The following is a 26,814-nucleotide window of genomic DNA, read 5'->3' as shown; positions in this document are numbered from 1 at the left end:
AGAACCACAGGAATGTAAAAAGTGGCTTTTCATTGTTATATTTTTTTATTCTTAATGCTGATATGTGAATGAGAACACAAACACTTTGAAGGTTATATGGACAATGTGGGAGTTGAAAACCTCCCATGTAAACTTCGCAGGTTTCTTTTGCTTCCATTTTAACTGGTTTCATCCGCCAGAATATCCCCTTGTGAATTTTGACCACTAAGATGTGAATGATAATGAGATTTGCCCTAGAAGCATAGATTAGACAAAAATAGGCTTACCCCACCACAGTCTCACCATGAGCTCCAGGGAAAAAAAAAAGCAGTGGGCCTTAATGATAGCTGTTCAGGATTCTCAGTCTTGTGCTTGGTGGAATCACATCAAGTTCCCTGCTAGATCAGTAGTAGGAAGTAGAGTAGCTGGTAGGAAGTGGGCTGATTGGAATTATATGCAATCTATTCTAACCTTATTTATTATTATTGTTTTTATTTACTCATGTAGTTGGATAATGGGATTAATATAACTGAGAGATGCTAATCCCCAGACCAATACTAATTAATGGTCTCAATCTGTTAAGAGATTATTCCTGTCTCTGAAAGCTGTATTAATTTTTTATTTTTTTTCAGAGTGTCCTAGGCTAAAAGAAAATACATTTTGAGTATATCCAGAAAATATCTTTTTCTCTTATTTAAAATATCAGAGGGGATTTTTTTAACAGTGTTACATCCCATTATCATCTAAGTAAATGTATATTTCAATGACTGGCTACCTACTGCTGGGAACATCTGTGAAGGAGGCTGTTAGAGAAATGCTGGAGCTGCAAATGTCTTTATAGGGGTAGTTCTGATGTGCTCACTGAGGGACTCTTACTTTCCAGACATACAGACTCCTAGTTTTTGTCCAAATTAAGGAACAAAGAAAAGATGGCACCTGAAATAGAGTTTGGTTTGTTTTGCTAGGAGACACAGAAATGCCATTCCTTCTGTGCAAGAGCTGCTTCTGAAAAGTCATTTCATGGTTAGAAAGCTGGCAGGGTGCCACAGCAGAAGGCAGGGATCTTTCTCCTCTGGTACATAGTTTTTTAGTATTTTCTATAGTTCAGGGAAAGATATAGTACTTTCATAAAGGGCCAACGTATATTTCACCTCTGTACTCATGGAAATATAAAATTCTTATTTTGAAGTTGGTCATTAGTTTATATCTGTGGAATCTCAAGATCTGACTTCTTTGCTTTTAGCCGCTAAAACCTAAGATACTGCCAAGTATCTGGAGTAATTTTCTGCTCATGCTTGCTTTTCAGAAGCTATTGCATGGGGCCGCTACTTGAAGGTGCAGAAACAAGGAAAGCCTTGTGAAAAAAGAGTGTGTTATTAAGGAAGGTGGGCAAAAAAGGTCAACTTTCAGTAGAGGAATGCCAAACAAAGTGATCTGTGACAGAAAGACCTTTCTGGATATCAAATTTCAGGAAATCCAGTTCTCATAATTTTGCCCTGATGTGTCAGGACTCAGTTGTTTCATCAACCTGGTTGATGTTTACCTGATACATGATTAAAAGTAAGACAACATTCCCCAACCCCAACAGTAACATTGAAGTAGAGACCTTTAATAATCCTTCCTTTTTGCTCTGTTCTATCACCCTCTCTCACCCACACAAAGGCCACTAGTAAGAAAGTGAAGTGAGACAAAGGGATGTCCTGGCATACAGCAGATGGCTGAACTGCCATTGGGGATATCTTCTGCCACATTAGCATAGTTTTCACACAAGTCCTGCCATTTTAATTTAAAGATCTTTAATCTGCATATGAGAATTAACTGCTTGTCTCTATTCCATGAACTCTTTATAATTATGCAAATGGATCAGCACAAGGGAGAAAGAATTAATTTTATTAATTTCACAATCATGTTGTTAAAATTAAAGACACCAATGACAAAAGGTACTGGTGATATACCAAACACTAGCAACAGGTCCAAGAAATACGTGCTTAGCCATTTTAACAATTGAAAACCTTTATTTTGTTTTGAGTTCCATTGACAAAGCTACTTTGCTCATGTAAGTGCATTGAATGGCCAATCATTATACAACCCAAAAGTGGTGTTTTATCTTACTTCTGATCATTTCTACACAGCTTTCTTTATAGAATCTCCCCAGTGAAAGTCAGTATGGCTTGCTACCAAGAAGGAATGCTTCATATTCTGAACTAAGCCAATCACTTCATCCAGGGCTGACTCTCCTTCAGCCTGTTTGTGTGAAATATATTCTGGCTTGAGTAGCTGCTTCAGTGGCTGTCAGACAGTTAAGTGCCATGATCAGTTTCTCCTCTTCTAGGAAGTCTCGATTTTTTTCTTCTTCTTTTTTTTTTCTTTTTTTCTTTTTTTTCTGGAAATAACTACTGATGAGCTTAGGGCTTCATGTTTAATGAGAAAAGGAAATGTGTTTGAAATATGACATTTTGCCCACTCTTTCTGAATAGTGTTTTGAAGTTTCTTCATTGTTCTGTCTTCAGTGGTGCTCACCTTAAGGTGAAACTTAAAAAAAAAACTTTTCAGAAAAATCAGCATGAAGCATTGATCTCCTTTGCAGCAGTGCAGAGGCATGTTCTCACACGGCATGGTTATATTTTATATAATGACATTCATGTAAATTAGAAGCCCAGGCTTCACACGCACTGATTTCAGGGTTTCAGAAGAGGCAAGTTGGTGGTAAGTACATTCCCAAGTCTGGGCTTTGATTCTCAGAGTTTTACAATTTTATCAGTATGCCACTAAAGTGGGAGAAGTTTCAGGGACAAACAGTCACATAGATCTATATTTTGTCTGTGGTATCTCCTATAGGATATTAATTTTTATTTACTTTCCCTTTTATTATGAAGTATACCTTAGGAAAAACATGAGTCTCTAATAATCATATCCAGGGTTCCATAATTTAATATTTTTGTGTTGACATGATTATACAACTATCTAGATTTATCTGTCTCCCTTTGTCATTACAGTGTGAATTCCTTTCCCTCCAGGCCAGGTTAACTTGGTCATGCTATACAGACAATAGGAGAAAATGTAATTTTTCTCACTTTGAAGAGCCAACCCAGCTGTAGTAGTTCTGCTAAAAACTTTAAATGTAATACACGATGAAGATGCCAAGTGCTGATGTGCCTGGTCTGGTCATACTGACTTCATTTTAACCTCACTCCAGCAATAAGCTGTTGGCAGTGCCCATTCTCTACGTAGGAACCTCTGGACTTCAGCCCAGGATGCCATACCTTATCAGATGAGCACATCACTTTTCAGGTCTTCCTCCTCATGAATTCCCAAGGACATTTCTGAGCCTGAAAAAGAGACCTCTTTCCTTGCTCACTCTTCCTATTCCCCCTCTTTCTTTTCACTCCTGTTTTATTCTACTTTTTCTAATCCCCTTGACTTTCAAGGCAAAAGGAAAAAAGTCTGCTGAGAAATGGATTTTCCCTTCAGGGCAATGCAGACTTCAAAAGGAAAATCAGTTATTTCAAGAGAGGAAAAAAATCTAATCATCAAGAGCAATAATTACTTTCTAAATATTAGTATGGCAGATAAGGAGAGCAGAACTGAAGTGGAAAGGGAGGGTTTCTCAGTTATTCATTATATTTGGTTTGTAAGTTTGGAATTTCTAAGGACTCGCTCTGTATTGCGTCTCTGTAATGTATTTATCAGAACCGATAACTTATCAAGACAGTTATCAGTTCTGTCTCTTGTGTTTCTTCAGAGATAAAAGATGGCAGTTTGAAAATTAACTGCCTAATTTTTTCCAGTTTGATCTCTTTACTTCCTTCTGTGCTTATGCAGTGCGTATATTTCTGTTTCCTGCCATTTTGTAGATGTTCTGCTTTGGATTCACTCAAGAGTATGTGGAGCTGAGCTTTGACTCTCATACCATTCAAAGCACAGAGCCTTTAATTTCTGACTAGCAACCTAATTAAAAATGGTAGCTAACCAGGCTTTCTGTCTGGCAGAATATAGTTAGGTACATTCCTTTACCAGTGGAAATACAGACTTCTTAAATCATTTCTTTACACAAATACACTCACCATTTTACTCCAGCAGGATTGTTCTTTGAAATAATTCTTTAAAATCTCTCTGAATTTCTTCAGTGCTCTTTTAAAGTACAGCTGCTCATGTCCAAGGATGGTGCAGAATGGGATTTCTAGTCTGAAGGTGAGAATGGAAAATCTTTTTTAGGAGAAGAAATTGTTAGAATTTAGCTTATTTCCTCTGCAGACCAAAGGAATAAAGGAGATACGATTGCTCTCTGAAACTGCATCATGTTTACAAAGAGAAAGTATGGAAAATATTTATTTAAGCTAAAGCATTTCATGGCCCAAGGACAAATGGCCATTGCCTAGCTGAGAATAAGCTGAGGCTGGAAATCAGAAGAGGATTCCTATCCAAAATGAGATTCCTCTGGAGGAAGGGATCCAAGAGAGTAAGTTTATTGATAGAATTATAATGTTGTCCTGAAGTAGCTGAGTGGTAGCTCTTAAGATTTCAGAGGTTCCTTCTTGTTTTCCTGTGATTTGTGTATGTCAGGATTCTGCACCTACTGCCATTTTAGAACTGTATGAGTAGCATAGAGATGCTATATAGAGCCCTTCTGTCACACAGTTCTGCTGAGCTTCAAGGTGATGAGTTGTCAGCTCTCAGGCAGTGCAGCTGAGCAAGAGACTCTTACAATAAGATGCACACAGCAGAAAGTTCCAGACAACTCATTGCTACACATAGTACATAGGATCTTTTGTTTGCTTCGCTAGTCCCATCAGATGAAGTAAAATTACCCCAATCATTAGATAGTCAGCTGTTCCACTTAGAGTGAAAATTCTCTTCGTAAGTAGAGAAGTAATCAACTGCAAGGAAGAGAGGAGACTTTTTCTGAATGCATCACTCCATAAATCCTTCATGCAGTCTTCTGGGTGGGTTGAAGTAATAGTCATTCCTATTTTTAACAAATAGGGAAGTATTTTATATTCAGGTTTCAGTAAGTTTATAGCTCGGCTTCAGAAGGCTCAAAAGAGCATGAGTGAAATCCTGAGCTCTTGGAAGATATCACTTGAGGCAGTACTCTCAGTACTGACATAGCCTGTTACAAAACTGCATTAAACATGATTAGCGATTTGCTAGTACAGCTGGCTGCACTGTTTGCTAGTATCAAGAACTGGAACCTTGGAGGAGAATTTTGAACCTCTGTTGATCTTCAAACCTGCTCTCCATCTGGATGGGAGAGGAATGTGCTTGAAGTTTTCTCTTTTGGAAAGCAAATATGACATTAGAGCTACTCAGATCAGGCTGGATTTGGGGTTTGGCTAGTGATATTGCATGAAGTCAAACTATCTCAATCATTAGGACAATATTAAGTAAAGCACTTAAAATGAAAAAATAAGTGCTCATGAAGTGCAAAAGTCCCTAAATTGGAGAAAGACAAGAAGTAGCTTGATGACTCAAGTTATATGCAGTGTAAACTCATCAGCCTGTTGTTGTGTCCCTCAGCAGCAGTCTGTGGTTGGAAGTAGAGAGTGGGGAGCGACAGGCAGAATGTTGAGCACAGAAAGACTTAAGAAATCATTCTTGCTCAGACTCAGAAATAAGGCCCAGAAGATTACTTAAAATCAATCACTTTATTAGGAGGGGTCAGATTTCAATATGTATCATTGATCATTTTAATCTGATCACTTTAGTCCATAAAGAAATTGCAACAATGAGTAGATACTGACCTGCTCATATTATGGGTGAGAGTTTTCGTTGTGTTGGAGAGCTTTCTGCTCACTTCAACCTGAAGAAGTTCACAGCAGGTCAGAGTAGGATGAAGGGAAAGACAGTGGAGTGGAGCCTTAAAGCATTTCCTCCCCCTCAGCCATTTGCAGTCAGAAGATTCCCAACATTTCATGAAGTACAGATGCAGGAAAATACACAGTCATGCTGCCATCTACTCACATCGAGAATAGGGCTCTGGATACCCAGGGGTGTAACTCTTACCCCACTCCATAGCTAGTATATAATTTCCTTTGTTTTCATGTGTGGCATCCAGCTGTGCCAACTCTATTTTGAATTAGATGAGTGTAATGTACTGTACAGTGCTTAAGGACATACAAGCAACATTCACTGGGCTATTGAATCAAACAGAAGGAAAAAGAAGGAAGTAGCTCTTTCTGCAGTGTAAAGTAGAGAAGCAGGCATTATTTTGTACTCATTCTCCCAGTGACATTTTAATTTATGAGCTAAGAATGCACTGATTGCTAGCTGCAAAAATTGATTTGGTGTTCGTCTGATTCAACCCATGTCAGAGTTTGAAAGTAATTATGATAGTGGAGCTGATAGGCAGGCAATTACATTTTTGTTCTCTCTCTTTCTCTCCTTTTTTTCCTGAAGTCGTTCTTGTCATAAAGCCCTGAAAACATAAGAATATAATCTTTAGCAGTGTTATTTTGTAGATTATTAAGGTACAGTCTCAGCATTAAAGCCACACTAACTGCTTTCTTGAGCTTAGCCTTTGTTAGCCAGTTCAGAAATATCCCAGGCTCACCAGAATAAGGAATCTGAACAGGCAGTATTGTGCTGCCCATACTTCCTCCACACTGTTAATACTGTTGACTATATCCAGTATTTTATGAAGCTGTATTCCTGCCATTAATCTCATTACCTTTTCCTCATGTTGTGGTATCTGTGTGGGTAGAGAGAGGGTGAGGGGTGCAGAGGTTGGTGTACGTTCTGTGGGGAGGACATGGGACGTCTTCTCATCACCTTCGACTGCAGTCAAGGAACTGCTCTGGGAAGGAGATGCTGTAGGATCTTGTTTGTGTGCTCCAAGTGAAGAGTGATCCAAGAGGAAACTGTAATGAATGGGATGAACTGGGATAATCAGTTGCTAACAAACCCTCCGCTTGTGTATTCTGTGATAGCCTTTATGGAGAGCCTAATATCAATAAGGTATCCCCAGATCAGAACTGCTGCCTGAGGTCTTCTGTACATTCACTTCTGTTACGGTTGAAATCCCTTTGCTCTGAACCACTGAAAACTGTGGATGTTAAGCATGGATCTTTCTCACAGGGCTAACACTTTATAGGGTCTGCACCATCTGACATCCTGTGACTGCTTTGCTGTCCTGCACATACCAACTAGGATGCCTCAAATTCAGATTAAACTCTAAAACATAGAATTAATTAATTGTGATAAAAAGCTTAGAATATTATTTGAAAAATGATGCATTATTGTCTGAGATAATTTTTAAAGCATACTTGGTTTTGTGCCAGCATAGAACAAAAGTTAATTCTTTAACATCACAAATGATCAAAAAAACTGAGCTGTTACTTATCTGTCAGCTGTAGTAAATATGTTGCTTATTTGACTAAACATCCCATTCATACTTTAGTCTAGATACTGAGACTTTGATCTGATTAAAGACTATAGATATTAACATTATTAAAATTCAGATAATAGCCATTGTATATTCACATGTAAACTTTATGTTCTTCAATAGTGAGGGATTTAAAGAAGTAAAGAAGTCAGTGTTGGGTTGTGATCAGTAGTCATGAGTTTTCCTGAGCATCTCAAAGAACAGTGGATGGCAGAGAAAAACAAGAGTAATGCTGGAGTGGGAGAGCAAAGCCTGTAAGCTTCAGTAATACTGCAACAGGATGCGAGGTGTACTGGGAGCAGGAAGGCTCTGACAGCTCTGGGCTGAAGGTGGGAACACAGAGTGGGGAATGGAAACTGAAATCTCCCTGTAGCAATTTCACTTTAGATCTTAGCAAGAAGGTGTGCACAGGGAGAGAGGTAATTGAAGTCTGTGAAAGGTATCTGTCTCCTTTCCAAACTCATCTTGCCTATTATCCATTTACTTCATTCTTTCTATTTTTTTCTCTCTTTTTCAAAAGTGAATGAAAAATGTTATTTGCTTTGAGTGAAGAGCAAAGCATGGAATTGTATAGGAATTATGTGTTTTTATTGTTTTATGTTTTTTTTCTTAATGTTATTAATTTACCTGACTTGCAGGATTTGAAGAAACATTGTAGGTTATGTGATTTTGGGGCAATAATTTCTCCTTCTTCAGCAAAGATTTGCTTGTTGATGTTTGCTATCCAAATCACTGATGGCCTGATGTAGCTGCTCTCCCGGGCTTTTGAAAACTGCTTTTTCTGAGGCTGTGGTTCAGCATTTATTGTTTCACTTTCTCTTTGTCCTTGCTAAATTTAAACCAAAGCATTTCCATAGACATATTCTGGGAGTGACCTGCAATGCAGTTCACTTAGGTTCACTCCAGAGTAAAATGTTGTTGATCACCCAAAGTAATAAAATGTTGTGAGGAGAAGAGATTCTTGTAGGCAAACAAATGCCATAGTTTTTCCCTTTTTCACTCTGTGTTGGGCCATAAAGTACAGCTGTGGTTTTCTATAAAGTTCAGGGCTGTTCTTGTCTACTAATTAGATTCAGGCAGTGTTTTAACTTTATAGTTAAGCCTGATTCACTTTACAGCATACAAGATATAAAAAACTTTAACCAACCAAAAAAGATGAGGAAATGGTGTGAATTATGGAGGAAATTCTAAAGTTGGTTCCTCCTATTGGGAGGTATAGATATATATTTTGCGTTTCTAATTTAAATTCTGAGTCTTCCATCTTTTACTGAATTATTGTGAGAATATGAATTGTACAGGTTTTCTTAGAGCTTACTCAGGTGTCTTCTGTCATGCCAGAAAAGAGCACCTTATTAGGATCAGAATGACAGAAAAATCCAGCATCTCCCAAATGCTTTATCACATCTTTGTAGACCCCACTGCCATATACTGCTGCTCTGAAAGTAATGCCTCCTATTTTATTATTTTGCCCATGACGTAAGAGGTGGATGGTGGTTGTAGAGCAGTAAAGGATGAATTTTCCCACCAATATTCCACTACTTTTGTTGCCTTTGAGACTATACTGAAAAATACTATTTTGTTGCTGAGATTTTGTTCTATCAAATGATGTTCTTATGGTCTTTGTGTATGTTGTAATTACATGAAAATAAATAGGAGTCACTACTTTTGGTGCAACCTAGAATTGAGCGGATGCTTTTGGGGCATCTCAAGAATCAAGAAATTCCAGAAGTTATAGGAAGTTAAGTTTAAAATGTCAGGAAATTAGGATAGAACAGAGAAAATGCATCATTGGACACTGTTTTATGTATGTACTTAACCACATGAACATTGAAAGTGAGTTTATATACTGACAAATGGCCATATTTTCTAACTTACGGACATGTGTTCATATTCAGAAAGACAAAGTGAAATTGAAAATTAGGAAGGAAACTGGAAATGTGATTGCGCTACAGTGTGGATCTATGTTTTCTGTTTTGGTTTTTTTTTTTTTTTTACTTTTGTGGTCTGTATTGGGTATTGTCTCTTAAAAGCCAGTCTTTGATACATAGATAAGAGATTAACAGGGATGATCGGGGGTTGGAATTGTTTTCACCTAATGTGAGGTTAAATGGTCTGAAGAACTGGTAACTAAACCAGGGGGAAAGCAGAGGTCTCCAGAATCAAAATAGTGCAGAGAAATTGTGACTATGGGATAACTTTTCAGTTTCTCATGCAAAAAACATTGAGAAATGAAGTAAAGTGCTAAAAGGCTGAGATCAAACAGAAGGAAGAGCTTTTACACAACATGGAACTTACTGGCACAGAATATTGTAGAAATAAAAATATAAATGGAATTTCAAAAGCTATTATGCCAGTTTGTGGTAGAAAGACCCAGTAAGAATTATGAAATACACAGTCTATGAAGCATGAAGAAGCAGATATAACCTCTTCTTATACCTATGCATGCCACTCCAGTTGTCAAATGTGGAGTTAGAAGAGAGAAAAGTACTTCTACATGTTTGTCTTGCCTTCATCCTTTCTCTTGAACAAACAGTAATAACTGGCCAATGCCAGGAGTGGAACAGAGATGGAGCCTGAGTTAGCATGATGAGACTTACATTCTATTTTTGCATGTTCTTAATGTACAGTCTTTATAGGTATACATTTGTATTTCAAGCACTTGTGACTATGAATTTGTACTGATGGATGCCAATGATACCTTTAGGCGTTTAAAAAAGGCAAAAGTAAATTGTTAAACATCACTAGATAAATAAAGAAGAAGGTAGTAAACCTCCAGCTCTTTCTGTAATTCTTTAAACATTCACATTTCTGAAATGTGAATTTCCCTTCCAAATGGGAAGGCCTTTGTCTGAAAATTACATCAGTATTTCATTAATTAAATTCATTTTTCTTCTTGTCTTTCTCTCTTTCTGTTTTGTTTAATTATGATATAGTCGTTTATAGCCAAACCTTTGTTCAGCTGCTATAAAATATTCATTTCCAGTTGCAGCTTGATAATGAAATGGTATCCTGCAGCCCCTTCACACTGTTGCAGAGCAAGGCAAATCACCGAAGGGAAGGAAATCAGTGTGTTTTTTTAAAAAACAACAGATTCAAACATGCTCAGTGCAAACTGGTTTTAGGCAAAGGGAAAGGCTGCCAGCTAAAAAGCAATTTATGTAATACGTTGGCAAGGAGGTGGGAAGCCAGTGAATAGAATTTAATGAGTTGACAGCTGTCGACAACTCCATGGTGTCAGATTGTAGCATTTGTTTCGATCATTTGCACATTGTGTGTAAGTGGGAGACTTAGGTACAAGGAATACCCTGGGACCAGCCAAGCAATTTGTTCCACTACCTATGAGGTGCTGCAATTCAAAGCTGCATGGTATAGAGGTTGCAGAGCATTTCTCTGCACCTGTTGGAAAAGCTGTGCTTTGTAGGAAAGCAAGGTTTGAGTGCTGGTAGTTCACTGTGGCAGGGGTGTTTTTCTGAGTCATTTGCCTTTTCTGATGAATGGCATTAAGTTCTGCTGTGGTTTATTTCTGTAGATTTTCACAGCAGGTTTTCTTCACCGGTGAGAAGAGATTGCAGGAAGTTCTTTTCCTTGTTATTCAGGATTCTCGGTGTGTAGGAATATTCAGTCTTTTCCAGTATTCATTTAATTATTTTTCATTTCGGAATCATCAAAGAGAGAAGATTATTTCTTAGATTCCTTCCTCTTCAGCTGCACGTAACAGTTTGTTGTACTGCATATCATAGAATCATAGAACGATTAAGGTTGGAAAAGACATCTGAGATCACCTAGTCCAGCCATCACCCCATTACCATTGTGCCCACAAAACCAGGTCAACCACATGGGAGATCCACTTGAACTGAGTGTCTTTCAGCTCACAGAGTATGACAAACTGGGTAGAATCCCTGCACATTACAAAACAGTCTCCCTCAGGTATTCTGGAAACAGCTATTATTACCTCCAGGAATTGCTTCTAGGAGATGCACATGCATCTTCCTTGCTTGAAGCATGGTGGGCTGGCAGGCTTGCTGCCCTGTAAAGAAACATTGCAGATCAGTGGCGGAGGTGTCCTGGCACCAGGCTCTTCTGTGTAAATGTAAAGGCAGGTTGGACTAGGTAAAAATAATGGTCCCTTCTGACCTTTAGTTTTCTGAATTGAAAAAAAGGAAAAAAATAAAAAGGAAAAAAAAAAGCCCATTGACTACAATTCATTTCTGTCAAACTCTGAACTTTGGTTAGTATGCCTAGTAACAACTGTGGAGACAATTAGTAGGTGTTTTTTTTTTAACCTGTTTTGCCACCTGAAGCATTTCAGAGTAATGCTGTTTTACTACAAAGTTCTGGCAACTCCACTGCAGTGCTCCAGAGTGCCAAAACATGCATGCTTCAATTTTACATGCTGCTGCCAGTCAGAAGCCTAAAATGGGTTATAGCCATGCCAATGTTTGTCAGCTTAGCCTGCAACACTCAAAGGTGGTATAACTGCTGGCAAAGCCCGCCCTGTCAATGTTGCTGGATCTAACAGGAGCAGCTCTTTCAACCTGGATACAGTGTCAATGTAATGCCACCAAAACTCCCTAGCATGAACAAGACCTAAGTGAAAATTCGTGGTAGAAAAGCCAGAAGGCATCACTTTTTAATGCTAGTCTTCCATGACTTGTCTCTGGAAGCTACAATAATTGATAGCACAGAGAAAGGAATTTAAAGAAAAGTGAACTGATTTCTTCCTGGGAAGAGACATACCATCATCCTAAAGCTATTGCCATAGCTGTTTCAGAGAGAGAATGTCAAATTTCACCTTAAAACAAGAGTGGTAAAATTTTCTGCTATTTTTCCCTTGTTAAAAGCCCCAAACGGCAAGACCCTGTGCACACACTCATTTATTTCTCTGTGTAGGAACTGAAGTGCTTTGGATGTGGAGAATGTATCTCAACACATTTTGGCCCCTGTCCCAATTGAACTGTCATGTTTTATGCATTCCTTTGACTGAAGTGACATTTCCTGTGGGCTTAATGCTTGGCCACCATCAGTTCAGAAGGACTGAATATTTCTGTATATTACTAAAGGCTTCAGATGGGTAATGCATAAAGTCAGGCATAGTTTCTTTCATGCAACACCATGATTAGACTGTACAAGAGAAAGACTTTCTCAGAGTGCTGCTTTGAAATGATTCCAATTCACTAATGCACAAACTTCATTTCATTCTTGTGCATTTCATGCTATCTTTCAGTACTGACTAGAGGTTACTCATGTCAGAATTGTTACAGAACGGAACAAAGCCAAATTTAGAAGCAGCTTTACTGACAGTAGAGGATGTATTCTCATGGCTTTAGAGCTTTGTGCCCTTTCCTTCTGGTAATGTTCCTTTGGATATTGGTTTCCTAGTATGTTCCAACTTTGGCCATGGGAGGCCAAAGGGAGTGAGAGAAACACTTCCCAGGGCTTGATGCCTTGATATATTTGCAGAGACACAGAAAGCTTCAACAATGGGGTGAGGTGTTTTTGGTTGTTGGTTTTTTTTTTCTCCTTTAAACAGGTAGAAATATAGATAAGCTCTGCATGTTCCCAGTAGTGTTTAAAGCTGCCTGAATTCCTTTGTTAAGCTCTCTCACTCAGTGAGTGCATTCCAGCTGGGCATCTACTGGGCCATTAAAGCTAACTTTGTTCCTTTTTTTTTTTATTATTATTTTACACAAACACAGAAAGTTGATTTGCCTTTACCACAGTTAATCAAACTCAATAGAGAGCTAAGTGAATAAGCAAGGAAAATGGTCTTCTTATCCATCGGAGAGAGCAAATGTTCTGATTAGGCACAGGCTGCAGAGAAACCCTGCAGGGATAAGTGATCACCATGCCTGTTGTGTATGGAAGCCTGCCTACCCAATGCAGAATTTTCTTGCATGACAACCATTTGCAGCTTGGACCACTTGATGTGGCATTTAAGTGACATTCAGTTCAAATTTAATGGGATCACAGAGACATATGTTATGTCTCAGATGTTAAAGTTTATCTGACTGCATCAATACTTGATGGATCAAATATATTTAAGTTGATGGGTTTGACGAAGTACTGTGTAGTGCTGAAACAAACTTTCTGATTTTTTTTTAAATCAGATTATTTGGTGACTAGACATTAGGTTTTTGAGATCTAGATGTTTTATTAGGAATAACACATGTTAGTTCAACCATTAATCTTAGGTGCTATCACTTTCAGTAGGTTGTAGATACCAGTATTTAGAATCTCTGTAAAAAATCATGTGCTTCTAACTTCCTTGTTTTCCCCTGCATTTTCTGCTGATGGCAGCACTGATTCATATTTTTAATCTACTTATTTGTTGGCTGATTTTCATTAACATGTGGTGTGAAGTCAGTTGCAATCTCTGCAGTAAGCCTGTTAGTCTATTTCCATATCAACGAGAAAGAAAAAAGTGCTAATGCCAGGAAAATGTTATTTTTAAGCATCAGATATTTGGCAAAGGTGTTCCCAGATGGAGTAATGTCTGGAGCCATTTAACTTTATTTTTATTAGAATTCACCTTGATAATGTTAATATCTTAGTATGCTAACAGGTTAACAGTATTACATACTTTCTGTTGTATGTACAAGACTGCCAGTGACTTATATCCTATATTAGAAAAAGAAGGATGGACTTCAGGTTGAGAAGTCACTGATTCTAGGAAATCTAGATTCTAGCACAGCCTTCTTTGTGACCTTTTCTGTGTTTATGAAATTTCTAATTGTTTATAGTCTTAAACTATTTATGGCCTTTTTTTAATGGAGGTACTGTTTACATGCTTCTCTAAAGGTGTTTAGTGTCTATATTCCTTTTATAACTGTTCTGTATATGTCCTGTTACTCAGGAAACACTTCTAGATCCTGATGTGTACCTACTGGGCAAGGTCTTATTCTGCATTTATGTGTTCTGCATTACATTTATTCTATGCTTAAATGTGTGTGGCAACCTCCTTTCCCTTGTGAGCAAATGTGTGTGTCCTGTGAATAACAGCATTTAAATGCCATTTTCTAAGCATGTGTTAATGTTTGGAGAGAAAGAGGAAGATTTGCCTGGAAAGTGCAGTCTAGTGCATTAATGTGAATATTCAAAGATAGATGCTTATCTTATTGGACTCAGAGGTACTTATAGTAATTGCCAAAGCTGTTTTAAGGCACATTTATTCATAGTGATTATGTTCTCTGTTACTTTACGGATAACGTACTCTGTCACATTAGAATTTAAGTGCCAGAGTTTGGACTACAGAACAGCTTTGGTTTTTTTTTTTCTCTTTTATGAATTTACCACTACATATACTGGATTTCTGTGTCCTGTATAATAAAGAGCAGCAGAAATTAAAAGAGAGGCCAGGGAGGAGAAGAACACCTCAATTTAAACAAATAGCAGAGATGACTGTGCCCTCTTAGCCCAGTGCAGCTGTGTCTGCAGTGAGGTACAGGAGCTGCTGGTGGATGGGATCCCTGGATCGTGGTCCAGTACAAGGCTAGGAATGCTGAACTGAAGATTACAGGAAAAAGATAAAGGATAAAAGTACTTACTTGGTTTCTGTTCAAACAAAACTCCAGGCCACATCTTCTAAGCAGTATTCAGGTGCTTTTAATTTTCTAAACATTAGTAATACATCTGCTATAAAATTCATCTCCTGCTGTGGCTTATCATCGTGTATGCTTTCCACAGGGAGGGCTTCTATGGTCCTGACTGGAGTTTCAGAGCAGCCAAGACACAGCATCTGCTTCTCTACCTTAGTTTGCCTGGATGGGGCTGTTGCAGCCTTTTAAGCCCTACTGTAAATTGCCACGTGTGATAGGTGTATGAGTGCACTCAGATTTTCCAGCATGTAAAATGTTGGCTAGGAGACAGTCTCCCATATCTAATTTCTCATTAAGCCTCATTTATAAGGGAGGGTAAGATCCCAATGCTGAGCAGTATGGCAATGAGTACTGCTTTAAAAATAGAAACAGGACTTATGTGGTTTTATTAATGAGCACATAAATAGAAATGCCAGTTAAATAGCATATGTTGCTGCCGCTTTGTTTTTGCTACACCAGAATCTCACTTTACAGTTTTTGTTTATTTTAAATCATGTGTTAGGGGGGAGTGCAACATGATGGGCAGATTCTGAGGCCTAAGAGATTGTCATTAAAGCTACTGTGATATACTTAGTTATTTATTTCTTGCTTGGAGTGATCCAATCAATAACAGAACAAAATCAAATATAACTGCCTCCCCTCCAAGGAAGAAAAGACAAGCTAAATAAAGATATCCAGGAGAAAATGCCAGCAAACGACATATTGATTTCCAGCAAAGGAGCAAAGTGTAAATGAAAAATATTCTTCTGACACAGTTATTAAGTGCAAGCTAGCACGCAAAGAAAACCCATTTACTCTTACTAGAGGCTGAGTCTTCAAAGGGCAGCTGATTCATCTCAGATCATTGGAGTCTCACTAGCAGAAACACTGGCTTCCTTCTCTTAAATGGAAAGGATTTTTCTCTTAGACTTTGCTTTGAGAATGTAAAGTGTTTACTAAAATTCTGGTTGTACACCAGGTAAGCAAGTAAGCAGAGAAATTGTTTTATCTCCATTTTATAGCAATATAAACATAAAAGAAAAGAGGCAATTTTCCTGATGTCAGATAGTGAATTTATGACAGTATCAGGAATATAAAATCAAGCAGCATAAGGGTTTAGATTCAGTGTCATTGGCAATTTGGGGGTAGACCCAGAGGTCTACCCTGCCCTTCTGTTGGTGGTGTAGATAATGTGTTTGTTCTCTGGATAGTGTAGATCATAGCCCAGTATATTAATAAAATTATTTCTGTGGCAGTTCAAGTTAATTCATCAGACTGTGTGTATCAGGGGCAAAGGTCCATGCTGGCAGGAAGATGAATTCTGACAGTAGGCTGCCTTTCACTTACATATGTCTGAATATCTTTATTCAGCTTTTGTGAAATGTCTTTGTTTTGAAAATTCCTGGATAAGGATTGAGAAACAACACTGTTTACATTGATGTGATTTTCAGAAACTCCAGAGCAGTGCTTGAATTTCAGCTCTTTTGTGCTTTCAGTGGCTCTCACTGATTTCAGAGTGGAAATTTTGTATTCAGTTATAGTATCTTAGTTTCAATGATTAAGCTATTTAGTTAATTTAGTCAGAGTTGATGCACCTAGTATACCTTTCTTTTGTAATTTTCACACCATTACCACCTTCTTCATAACCAGCGCTATGCTTAAAACAGAGGGCTGACAGTTTGTATTTCAATTTGTTTCAATAAGAAATAAAAATATAATAGAAAAGGGGAACAAGATGTATCAAATAACAAAAAGGACACCCAGTGTGAAAATACTTTCTGTGTCATTACTCTGAGAAGTACTATACTCAGGTAATGACTTCAGTGACATAACTTTCATCTTCAGAGTGTTTATTTGGGAGTCAGTAAATGAATGTGGAAAGGAGAAATAAGTTGATAAGAGGGAATAAAGACTTTTGTCTCATGACAATAATGTATCTTTTGTACCTAAGCCAAGAATTTACATTTTATGGTCCAGTTAAAAAATCTTAAGTTACACTGTATACTTTGGAAAAGATCTGCTAGTTGATCCTTACCACAACAAAATGAAAGGAAACCAAGTGACTATGTACATATGTAATCAATATACATCCAATCTAGATTCTTGGAGATGAAATTTCATTCATTTATTTAGCTTCTGAATGGTATGTAATTTCTTCAGGCCAAGAAATAAACTGAAAGGATTTAGAAGGATTTGCTTATCAGCAGAACACCACATAGCTTTACATTCCTTCAGCTTTTCGAAAGGTACATTGAAGTTGGGTTAAGCTGCTGTGGTTAAATATTTCTCTTTCTCCAGTCAGGGTGCCAATAACAAGAGATGGATGAATCTTACTTCTCTTTCTTGCCCATTTGCCCTCCCTTCTCTTTCTGTCTCTGCTCACACCCCTCACAATACAATCACCCTTCCCATTACCAGCAGATAGAGACAAAAGTCAGAAAAATCATTTTTCTCCATCATCTTTGCACAGCTTGGGGACAGAACAATGTCCTTGAAATTTGCCATCAAAACTGGTCAAAAAGTGTCAGGATTTACAATCTTAATGAACTGTTGATTCTGTTGAGATAGGCTTTCAGTTTTCAATGAACTAATTCAGCTTTCAAGGCTCTTTTTAACCACGACTGCTCATGACTCTGAATTGAGACACAACTGGGGGGATTATTTTTTGTTTTATTTCAGTTAACTGACTAGTTACTTAATCTCTTGTCTGCTGTAGTAATGAACAAATGGCTGATTTTTGTTAAGGAGTAACTCTCATAATCCCTGCTTAGGCACGTAATGTAATCACATCAGCTTTTATGTCCAGACAGGATCACACAATCAGGAAATGCACTTTGCCAGGTTACTGTTGAGGGTTATGTGCTTGATCGTTACCTCCCAGCTCCCAGCCAAACAGAATCCTGAGAATGTCAGGATGGATTTGTTCCCATGGTCTGAACAGGTCTAGAGCAGGGGCATTTTCTTTCTGTGAGTGCACCTAGCTGAAAGCAAGGTAGCTTTTCTACCTGCTTGAGAATTACAATAAATGTATAATGATGTGTTTCTGTAACATAGTTATAACAAATTGATTTAGGTTGGACTAAATATAGATGAGGCACTCTTCCCTACTAGAGCGTATGCACTGAGGGTCACTGCTTACTCTCAGTGCTGTTGGTTTTCTTATGCTTTGCTGGGGAGAGTTCTCTACCCTTACTAAAGATTACCATTGAGATTTTTCTTGTTGAAGGTCAGATTTTTTAGATTTAGATTTAGATTTTTTTTGTCTATTCTGAAGCACCATAAATAGTTCATCTTTTTTCCTGATTTTTATTACACCCTTGTAAACACATATAGTCCTTGCTAAGTCAAACTTAGATGTTTAGTTCTGCTAAGCTTGTCTCATGCACATATCATCCCGGTACTTTCATCTTTTCCTTGTCTTTTCTCTGAGTTACCTCCAATTACTCTGAGTCTTTTGGTATTGAATTAATAACATTTTGTACTGTACAAAACCAAATGTAATTAGTCTAATGGTGTATATTGTTTTAAGTCAGTTGAAATCAATGCCAGTTTAAATCAACAAAGGATCTGACCCTCTTTGTTTTCACTTCAGAAGAGCTACATGGAGAAAAATTACTAGTTTCATGTTATTTAATGCATGGATGTGTCATATATAAAGGTACATTTTACTATCCAGTGTTAATGAGTTGAAGAGAATTAATACCCTCTATTTACCAATAAGAAATCCAGGACTGTCTTGAACAGTTTACACAGCCATAAATTACAGCTGCTTTTATAATACTTCATTATGATTTGAATAACATTTCTAATATTTTCCCTTTTGTATTCAGATTCTTTCTATCTGCATAGGATGAGTCTCTTAGGTCTACTATAATGAACTCCAGGGTATTTTGCAAGTAAGGATTATGTAAAAAGTAAAAAATAAATATAAGATGTAAAAAAGATGGATGAAGGATTCCGTCTTAACTGAAGTAGTGTAAACAGAAAACAAGTGCTTTGAAATGTCCAGTTATCAAGTAGAAAAGGTTGAACATTAGAGCTGTTCCCCTGTTATCTTGCACTGACATGTCAGAAATTGACGAGATTGTTCTTTGTCAGGGACAGAATAGAGGAGCATTTACCCTATACGCTGTTATGCATAGAAGATAATAGTTCGTACATATTCAGTAATAAGTTTGAAATATTTAGGAAATAAGGCAGTGTGGGAGTAGAAAAGGGATTCAAGTGGTCAGATTTAAGAGAAAATTGCTGAATTTCACCTCTATACATTTTAGGTGTGAAATGCAAATGTATTGCTCATAAATACAACATTTCCTTTGCGTTGGGAAGGTATTTCTACCTAGCATTTTATGGTGGTCATATCTCAAGAAGTATCATAAATTGTGATTCCTTGGTGGCGAAGAGATTTACAGTTCTCTTGCAACAAAGCATTCAGTGTCACTTTTCAAACAGTGGCGATGAAGTGGCAATTGTGTGTAGAAGAGTTTCAAGCAAGAGGCAACTAGGAAAATTGAATCCTATTTGACATACTGAAGCAACAGCCAAGGATGTACTTCTAGAGGAATTTGTCTGCAGGGTTTGAATTTATGGGTCCTTGTCATTTCTCTCCCAGTAGAAGTAAGAACTCCATCATTTTTGGGTGTGTTATTTATAATTTCATAAAGCTGTTCTGTGACAGGACTTATTTTACCTAGTGTGCCTAATCTTTCTCACATAATGGTGCACCCTAAGAGCAAGGTGTCAAACAAACTTTGTAGTTGGAAAAAGGGAAGATTCAGCACCTGCCATTTTGTATAGAACAAAGGAGCAAAGGTTTGGGATCTGACACATAAATTGAGGCTTTGAGCATTTGGAAGGATTGAACAACAGTGCAGTCATCTTGAACAGGTCTTGTCATGCCATCTCAACTTCCCCTTCACTTTACATCCCTCAGTAGTATGTACCATTTAATGAACAAAGATGTAGAACTATCACCATGATTGAAGAGACTCTTAGAATGAAAAATTAGGAGGAGGTGATTACAGCACTAATAATTCATTGAAAGGAATGGAGAACCAATTCAAGTGAAATTGAAAGAATTTGAAGGTAAATATGCTCATAAATCCTCAAGGGTAGTCTCAATGTTTAGCACTTTCTCCTACCCTGGTTTTATTCCAAAGCAATTTCATTAAACACCAGAGAGAGGGAGAGGAAAAATAATAATATAAATGCTATAAAAAATCTTTCAAAGGAAGGAATAAAAAGAGTTCCTGCCAGAGTGAGATTTTATTGAAAGTTATTATAATACCTATCTTTAGTTTTATGGCTTTTAATACAAGACCAAGTAATTTCAAAGCTGGGATTTAAAAAAAAATTAAATACATATTTTAAGATATTACAGTATGAATTATTATTTTTAATATAGAATTTAGTTAATATATGAAATTGGAAAATATTTTCTCTCTTGTGTCCTTTCCAATGAAAACACATTGTTTCCATCATAGCACACAGGGACTTTTCTTCAGCAACTTTTCTTTACTATCATGTTGCTTGTATGTAAGAATGGTTACCATTTACCATCCTCACATTACTGGACTGACAGTAAAGAATAAATCCAATTACCTAGCATTGGACCAGTGGATGTGTATTATCAGCTTACTTTCAAAACTGTGAGAGGGAACCAGAAATAGAACAGCTGGTTTTGCTTATTGCCTCACAGTGAACTGTTTCTGACGAGAATAAATGATAGTGGAGAGACTTCTGGGGTTATTGCTCACTAGCTTGTCCTATCCTGTGGAAGAAGAAATTTAATAATAATCAAGTGAAAATTATCTTTGAAATGGTACCGTTTCTAGTTACAAGAAGTTACAGTGTCCTGGAGATTTCCTCATCTCTTTTTCTGTGGTCAAGAATTTTCTACTGCTTCTCAAAGTGCTTTATTCCTCTGGGATGACTCAGATGCTGGTATCTGAGTGAAAGGTGCAAGGAAAACCAATATGAGATGAGAACTGAAAATCAATTACTGATCAGTTGTGATAAAATTCAGAGATAAAAAATACAAGATAGGAAGTGGCAAGACAGATTAGTGTATTTATCTCTTCTGTGATTGCTAAAGATCTCATTAGTGACCTTAAGTCTAACACCACTTTTAGAGGGTTTTCTCTTTTTCTAACCCTCATATTTATATATTCGTAATCAGTTGCATGGGGCAAACAGTAGTCACATAATAAGAAAACTGGAATATCAGGGGAAATAGCATGCAGTGGAGGTGGGGAGGTAAGGACAGAGATTAATTGATGGAATCAAGTGTGCAACTAGTTGCAAAAACGTATAGATACAGGTCAAAGTTGGTATATGTGCATATTACACAATGACATTTTGTCTCAATCTGGCTGTGCTCTTCTCTGTTCATCAAATAATAGAATCACCAAGGTTGGAAAAGACCTCCAAGATCAGTCCAACCACACCATTTCCCACTAAACCTTGTCCCTCGGTACAAAATCAGAATGTTTCTTGAACACCTCCGGAGTCAGTTACTCTACCACATCCCTGGGCAGCCCATTCCAGTGCCTGACCACTCTTTCATAGAAGTTGTTTTTCCTAACATTGGTTTTCCTAACATCCAATCTGAATCTCTTCTGGCTCAACTTGAGGCCATTCCCTCTAGTCTTGCTTAGATCTCGTGTTAGTTTCAAAATTCTGTGTCTTATATATATGTCCTATGTCTATAAAATCTCCAATGCTCAGGATCTGTCACACGTCAGTAGGTGGGATGTCCCAAAGGCTCACCTCACTCATCACTCAGCTCCTTGCTTCTGACTCTGGCCATGTGGTTCTCGGGGACAGAGTCCCAAACAGACTAGTACAGGCAGCGAATTCTTATTTAATCTTTAATGTCTGTGGTACAGGGACTTTCCAAGTGAAATGTGGTGTGTTTAGCAGTTGTGAGTGGGTATTTTTACCCTAATTTGTTCAGTCATTTTCAAAATGCATCTAGACTTCTATCACCCATCATTGCCATGTTGCAAGGAGCTACTCAATTAAAAAAAAAAAAAGTGTTTAATTGTGTGAGGAAATATAATCTTCGTTTTTTCTGATATTTCTACCTTTCTGGTTTGATATGATGGTTCTAATAATGAAGGGGGGGGGGGGGGAGGGGAAGGGCTATACAGGAGCTGTCTATTCTTTACAAATACTGAATCAGATTGTCAATTTAATTGGATCTGATTTCAAGTTAATATTTCATAAAGCCCTTAGATATGAGTAAGTAAAGTGGGTAAGTGGATAGGCATAGGAATTGGTAAGTGACGATGACACGTTAGAATTTTTACGTCCGTTTCTACTTCAAACAAATCATTGCTATTCTTCTATGAAATTCTATATGCGAATTGTCACATCTTCAACTAAGGGCAAAACCTACATGCTCTAAATACAACCTGGAAATCAGAAAAACATTGCTAAAGTCTGAGTACTGTTTAAGCAAGGTCTTCTAGCAGTAATGGAGAACATACTTTATTCAGAGTGCTGTCCTTAATACTCCTTAACACAAGTGTTTTAGACACCTGCAGTTTCACTAGTGACATTTCACTTCCTTAGAAAGCATTTCTTGCATTACTGTTTTGTTGACTTGTGATTCTAAAGTAATTTACAGTGTTACAATTAAAAGCTGATATCTTTCTACTCAGAGATGGCTGCATTTCACTGTTGGAGGATGTGATCACCGTTTTTAGAAATAATTTTGTTCTTTGGGATTAATAGTGCTTCATAAGATATATGTGATAGAGCCAGAATTATGGAAAGTAATTTTTTATTTTGTGCATTCCTCTTTTCTTGACCTCTTTCTGAGGAGAGAAACTTTTAAAGCCAGTTCATTTTAAGAGAGAATTCAGCACCAGGATTTCAACAGCATTCCTTCATTTTCTGTGACCAAGGGAAGTTGCCAAAAAATGATCTTAACACATAAGGCAGGAACTTACTTTGTACCTGTCACCTTCAATTCCTTTTAATCTTGCCTCCCCATGGAAGTATTTAAGCATGAGATTACTGCAAGATTGCATACTACAAAATGCTGCTGTACAGCAGTGCTGGTGCAAGAGCAGGTAGTATGTAATACATATTATAGGAATTCCCTTATTCTATGGCTCTGTTTTTACAGATACTGTTTTTGTAATTTTCATTTACAACCAGAATTTTGTTTCTTGTCTCACTTTTAAGTCATTGAAATCAAGAGGGAAGGAACACCAGGTTGGATGTGAGCATTTTGACTGACTGCTCAATTCCATTTTTCTCCTTTTTCTTTTTTTTTTTTTTTTTTTTTCCTAAAAAGAAGAGGAAATGAAGTACTTCTGGTACAGAACAGTGAGGAACTTGTTAGCATTAGGACCACATGTCACTGAAGAAAATTTTGGGATCTCAGAACACTTTGTTTTATAAAGAAAAGAAGGTACACACAACATTTTGAAGGCAGCATAACAGGCATATGATTGGAAAGGAGACCTTATTTAAATCTGGATAGTCTCTTTCTGATGAATTTCTTTTCATGATGTGAGGTCCTCAGGAGTATTAACCTGGGGCACTGAGGTACAGTGTACTGCAGTACAGCCACCTGGCTCCCCAGAGGCCATGCCTCAAGCCATACTCACTGCCTGGCAAGGAACATCTCAGCTGTTCTTTTCCAGGAACCATCCTGCTGCTCAGAAGAATATGCAGCTTTCTGCAAGGAGAAGGTATAAAGGGAGACATTTCCAACAGAAGCTGTGGTCTGAGCTGATACTGCAGAGCTGGGATAATTTTGTGCTGTTTTCAGGATCATTACAACCTGTGTCCAGAGGCTGCCACAGCTTCTCTCCCTAATGGTCTGCTTTACTAATTCAACTAATTGCAGCAATTACAGACAGGAGATGCTGCTGGGAGGAGGCAACAGTGAGCTTCTCTCTAACATGCTGCAGAGCATGCTGCTCATTAATTAGAGCAGCCACAACATAAAAATATATTTAAAAAGAAAAAAAAAGGGGGGGAGAAAGAAAGAAAGAAAAAAAGAAATTGAAAAATATAGCCATCTGGAAATGCAAATTAATATCACGAGGCATGTTAGGGCTGTGAACAGTCACAGTTTGGCTCAGCAGCCCATCAGCCGAGCTGCAGCCTAATCTCTAGTCAGGCTTCAAGTAGGTTGGGCATACCTGAAATTTACAGCAGCTCTTTACAATGCAACAAACATGTTCTAGCAGAAAGTACCTCTGCCTGAGAGTGATGCATTTACAACACAGCAGAGTTCTGTTAGCTGCTGGGGTGATGAGTATTATCTGTGCCTTCACTGTACATTTGTCTTTGCAGGAAGTATGCTCAGCCTGGGCATGCCTCATCTGTCCTGGCTGTCAGTGGGTGCCTTCTGGCAGGCCCCACATGGCTCTGGTGCTTATCAAGGAGCCCAGCGTGCTCCAAACAGGCCCATTGCTGACTGCTGAGGCCGTATGCCAGCCAAGCAGGTGTCAGGCCCACACAGGATGGGGCACAGTGCCATCCATTGCTAGCCAGAACTACATGGCACTACTGTGCCCACCTGGAATATTCAGTAGCACAAGTCCTCCAACAGGGGAATCCAGCTCCATGCTACACTGGGATAGCTGGAGTTCTTGGTGCAAATTAAATATTTTAGAAGTTAATTATTCTGAAGCATTTTTGGGGGAGTACCTCTAGCCACCTCTAAAAGAACCTCTTGAGTTGCAAGCATCTGATATCTTTCTCCTGTTATTCTTCCTCTGTTCCTGCTCTTTGCATTCCAGACAACAGATGACATTGTTTCATCCGCTGAATGTTCTAGCGACGATGAAGACTTCATTGACTGTGAACCCAGTACAGGTAAGTCAGGTCAGTCTTCTTTTGCTTGCTTTCTGATTTAATTTGCAAAAAACAATGCATACATATATTTATATGTGTGTGAATGTATACATATATTATTATATATGTATATATATGTGTGTGTATAAGTGTATATATATGTCCTTATGTATATATACACTGTAAATAAAATAAAAATTATGCAGCCAAGCATCGGATCCCATGGACTTGGCAACAGCAAAACAATGCAATTTCATCACTGTTTGGTTAATATAAAGTTGTTTGCATAGAAAGCTGTACTTCTTGAAAGTGATCCTAGCTAATTAATAGTTTATGTGTTTGTAGCAGTTATTCACTGACACAGTGGGAAAAAAATATATATCAACATGGCATGTGGCAAATAGTAAAGATTTATAAAGTGTGGGGGAGTTAATGTTTGAAAAACAGAGCAGGAAAACAAAAATGAAACAATACTGGTATATTAATGCTGTTTATACTTCATTAATAGTACTGAAGTTGGACTGTGCAAGGATACATTTGTCCATGGGATTTAAAATGCAGTTAACATGGTAATATATTTATACTAATTTTGTTTTCTGTGAGCCCGAAGAAAATGAGGAGCATCAAAACATTGTTCTAACATAACAAAATTAGTAGTAATTCTTGCCATGTTATCTGCAGTGATGCTTCAAAATGTATCCATTAAAGAGTCAGAAGGACTGGCCGTATGGGACTGACTCAACTTCTTCCCTTTCAGATACATTTTGATAAATTGATGGCTATTCTTTCTGGTGAGATATATGAGATATATGAGATATCCAGCAGGCAACTGCAGTCTATTTTATTTCTTACAGGCTTTTTCAAGTCGTCTTTTTTGAGGCTTGCCATGAGTTAAGCATTCTATAATAGAGAACAGACATCATCGAATTTCTGTGTACATTTTAAAAAAAGAGGGTGTTTGGTTAGAATCTTATGTCCTTAAAAACGAAACATATAAATAGCTTAGGTTTTTATTGTTGTTTGGTTTGTTTTGTTTGTTTTGCTTTGTTTTATTATTTATTTGGGGTTTTTTTTGTTTGTTTTGTTTGTTTCTTGCTTAAAAAAAAATCCCCAGAATGCATTATAAATGTTCTGTCCCTAATTTCCTGAAGCCATTTGATTAATACAAGAATAACACTAAAATTCACCCAAGGCTAGTGCTTTCATATTTCTGTTATATTTGTCATGCTGTGCCTGCATTTTTTGGTAGAACTTGGTCCTGCAGTAACCTGAGATTGGTGATACCTTGTAGCTGGGAACTTCCACCATGCAGCAGCCTTCAGACTCTCAATAGGGAAGGCAGTGACACAGGAACTGGCGCTAGCAGATACCTCAGTCTAATTCCATTTCCTTTTCTTTTTTCACTAATCTCAGTGAGTTTTTAACTCCTTACTTTGCAAAAGAGCAGTCCAAAGCTACATTGTAAAGCATAGTGTTGGTATGAGAATTATAAATAGTTGGTTGTGAAATACCAGTGCAGTGATTATCATGAAGTTGAAGAAGGAAATGAGTTCTTCATCAGAGTCCTATCATATATTTTTATTACTTTTCAACACAGAAATCACAGTTACTTCAATAGATATAAGTTAACAATAATAACATTTTCAGCATATGCAGTCAGTGAAAAAGAATCAAAGTTTGAGGAGAAATGTGATAAAACAGGATATTTAGCGTGAAATTTCAGGGTGCCAAGTTTTCCATACTAAAAATACCTCACTCCCGACACAGTCTGATATCTAATGCTACAAACAGGTACAAACTGGATTTACAAAATGACTTGATTTTAGAAATCCTGCTACGCATTACAGTCGGCAGCTAGAAGTGCCTACAGACATCTGAGTATCTGCCATGTAAAATAATACGATTCACTGGAAATCTGTTGAAGATACTCTCCTAAGCTACTAAATATTCTTTTGCTACCTCCTATTCCTTTTCCATTGTATGCTTGGTCCTCATGAGCCACTGAGTTATGAATTTCTTCTCGGGAATTGCTGTAGCACTGAGAATAAAAGTTAGCCTGAT

General features: G+C 37.6%; 1 protein-coding gene across 12 annotated transcripts in view; it reads left to right on the top strand.

Annotated features, from left to right (window-relative positions):
• The window catches only part of NRXN3 (neurexin 3), an 877,901-nt gene that overhangs the window by 818,705 nt on the left and 32,382 nt on the right, over positions 1–26,814 (top strand). For 5 of the 12 annotated variants that reach the window (XM_065751885.1, XM_065751877.1, XM_065751894.1 and 2 more), the window contains one exon: positions 24,699–24,774. In XM_065751885.1, coding sequence (XP_065607957.1) covers positions 24,699–24,774 — 76 coding nt within the window. Of the gene's footprint in view, positions 1–3,553; positions 3,569–24,698; positions 24,784–26,814 lie in introns of all 12 variants that reach the window. The other 7 variants (XM_065751957.1, XM_065751922.1, XM_065751929.1 and 4 more) reach the window with 2 other exon arrangements.

Source organism: Cyrtonyx montezumae, unplaced genomic scaffold (genome assembly GCF_038088225.1).
Source record: "Cyrtonyx montezumae isolate F1298 unplaced genomic scaffold, pur_monq_1.0 scaffold_10, whole genome shotgun sequence".
In the NCBI taxonomy this organism is placed as follows: domain Eukaryota; kingdom Metazoa; phylum Chordata; class Aves; order Galliformes; family Odontophoridae; genus Cyrtonyx; species Cyrtonyx montezumae.
This window is presented reverse-complemented; position numbering and strand designations above follow the sequence as displayed.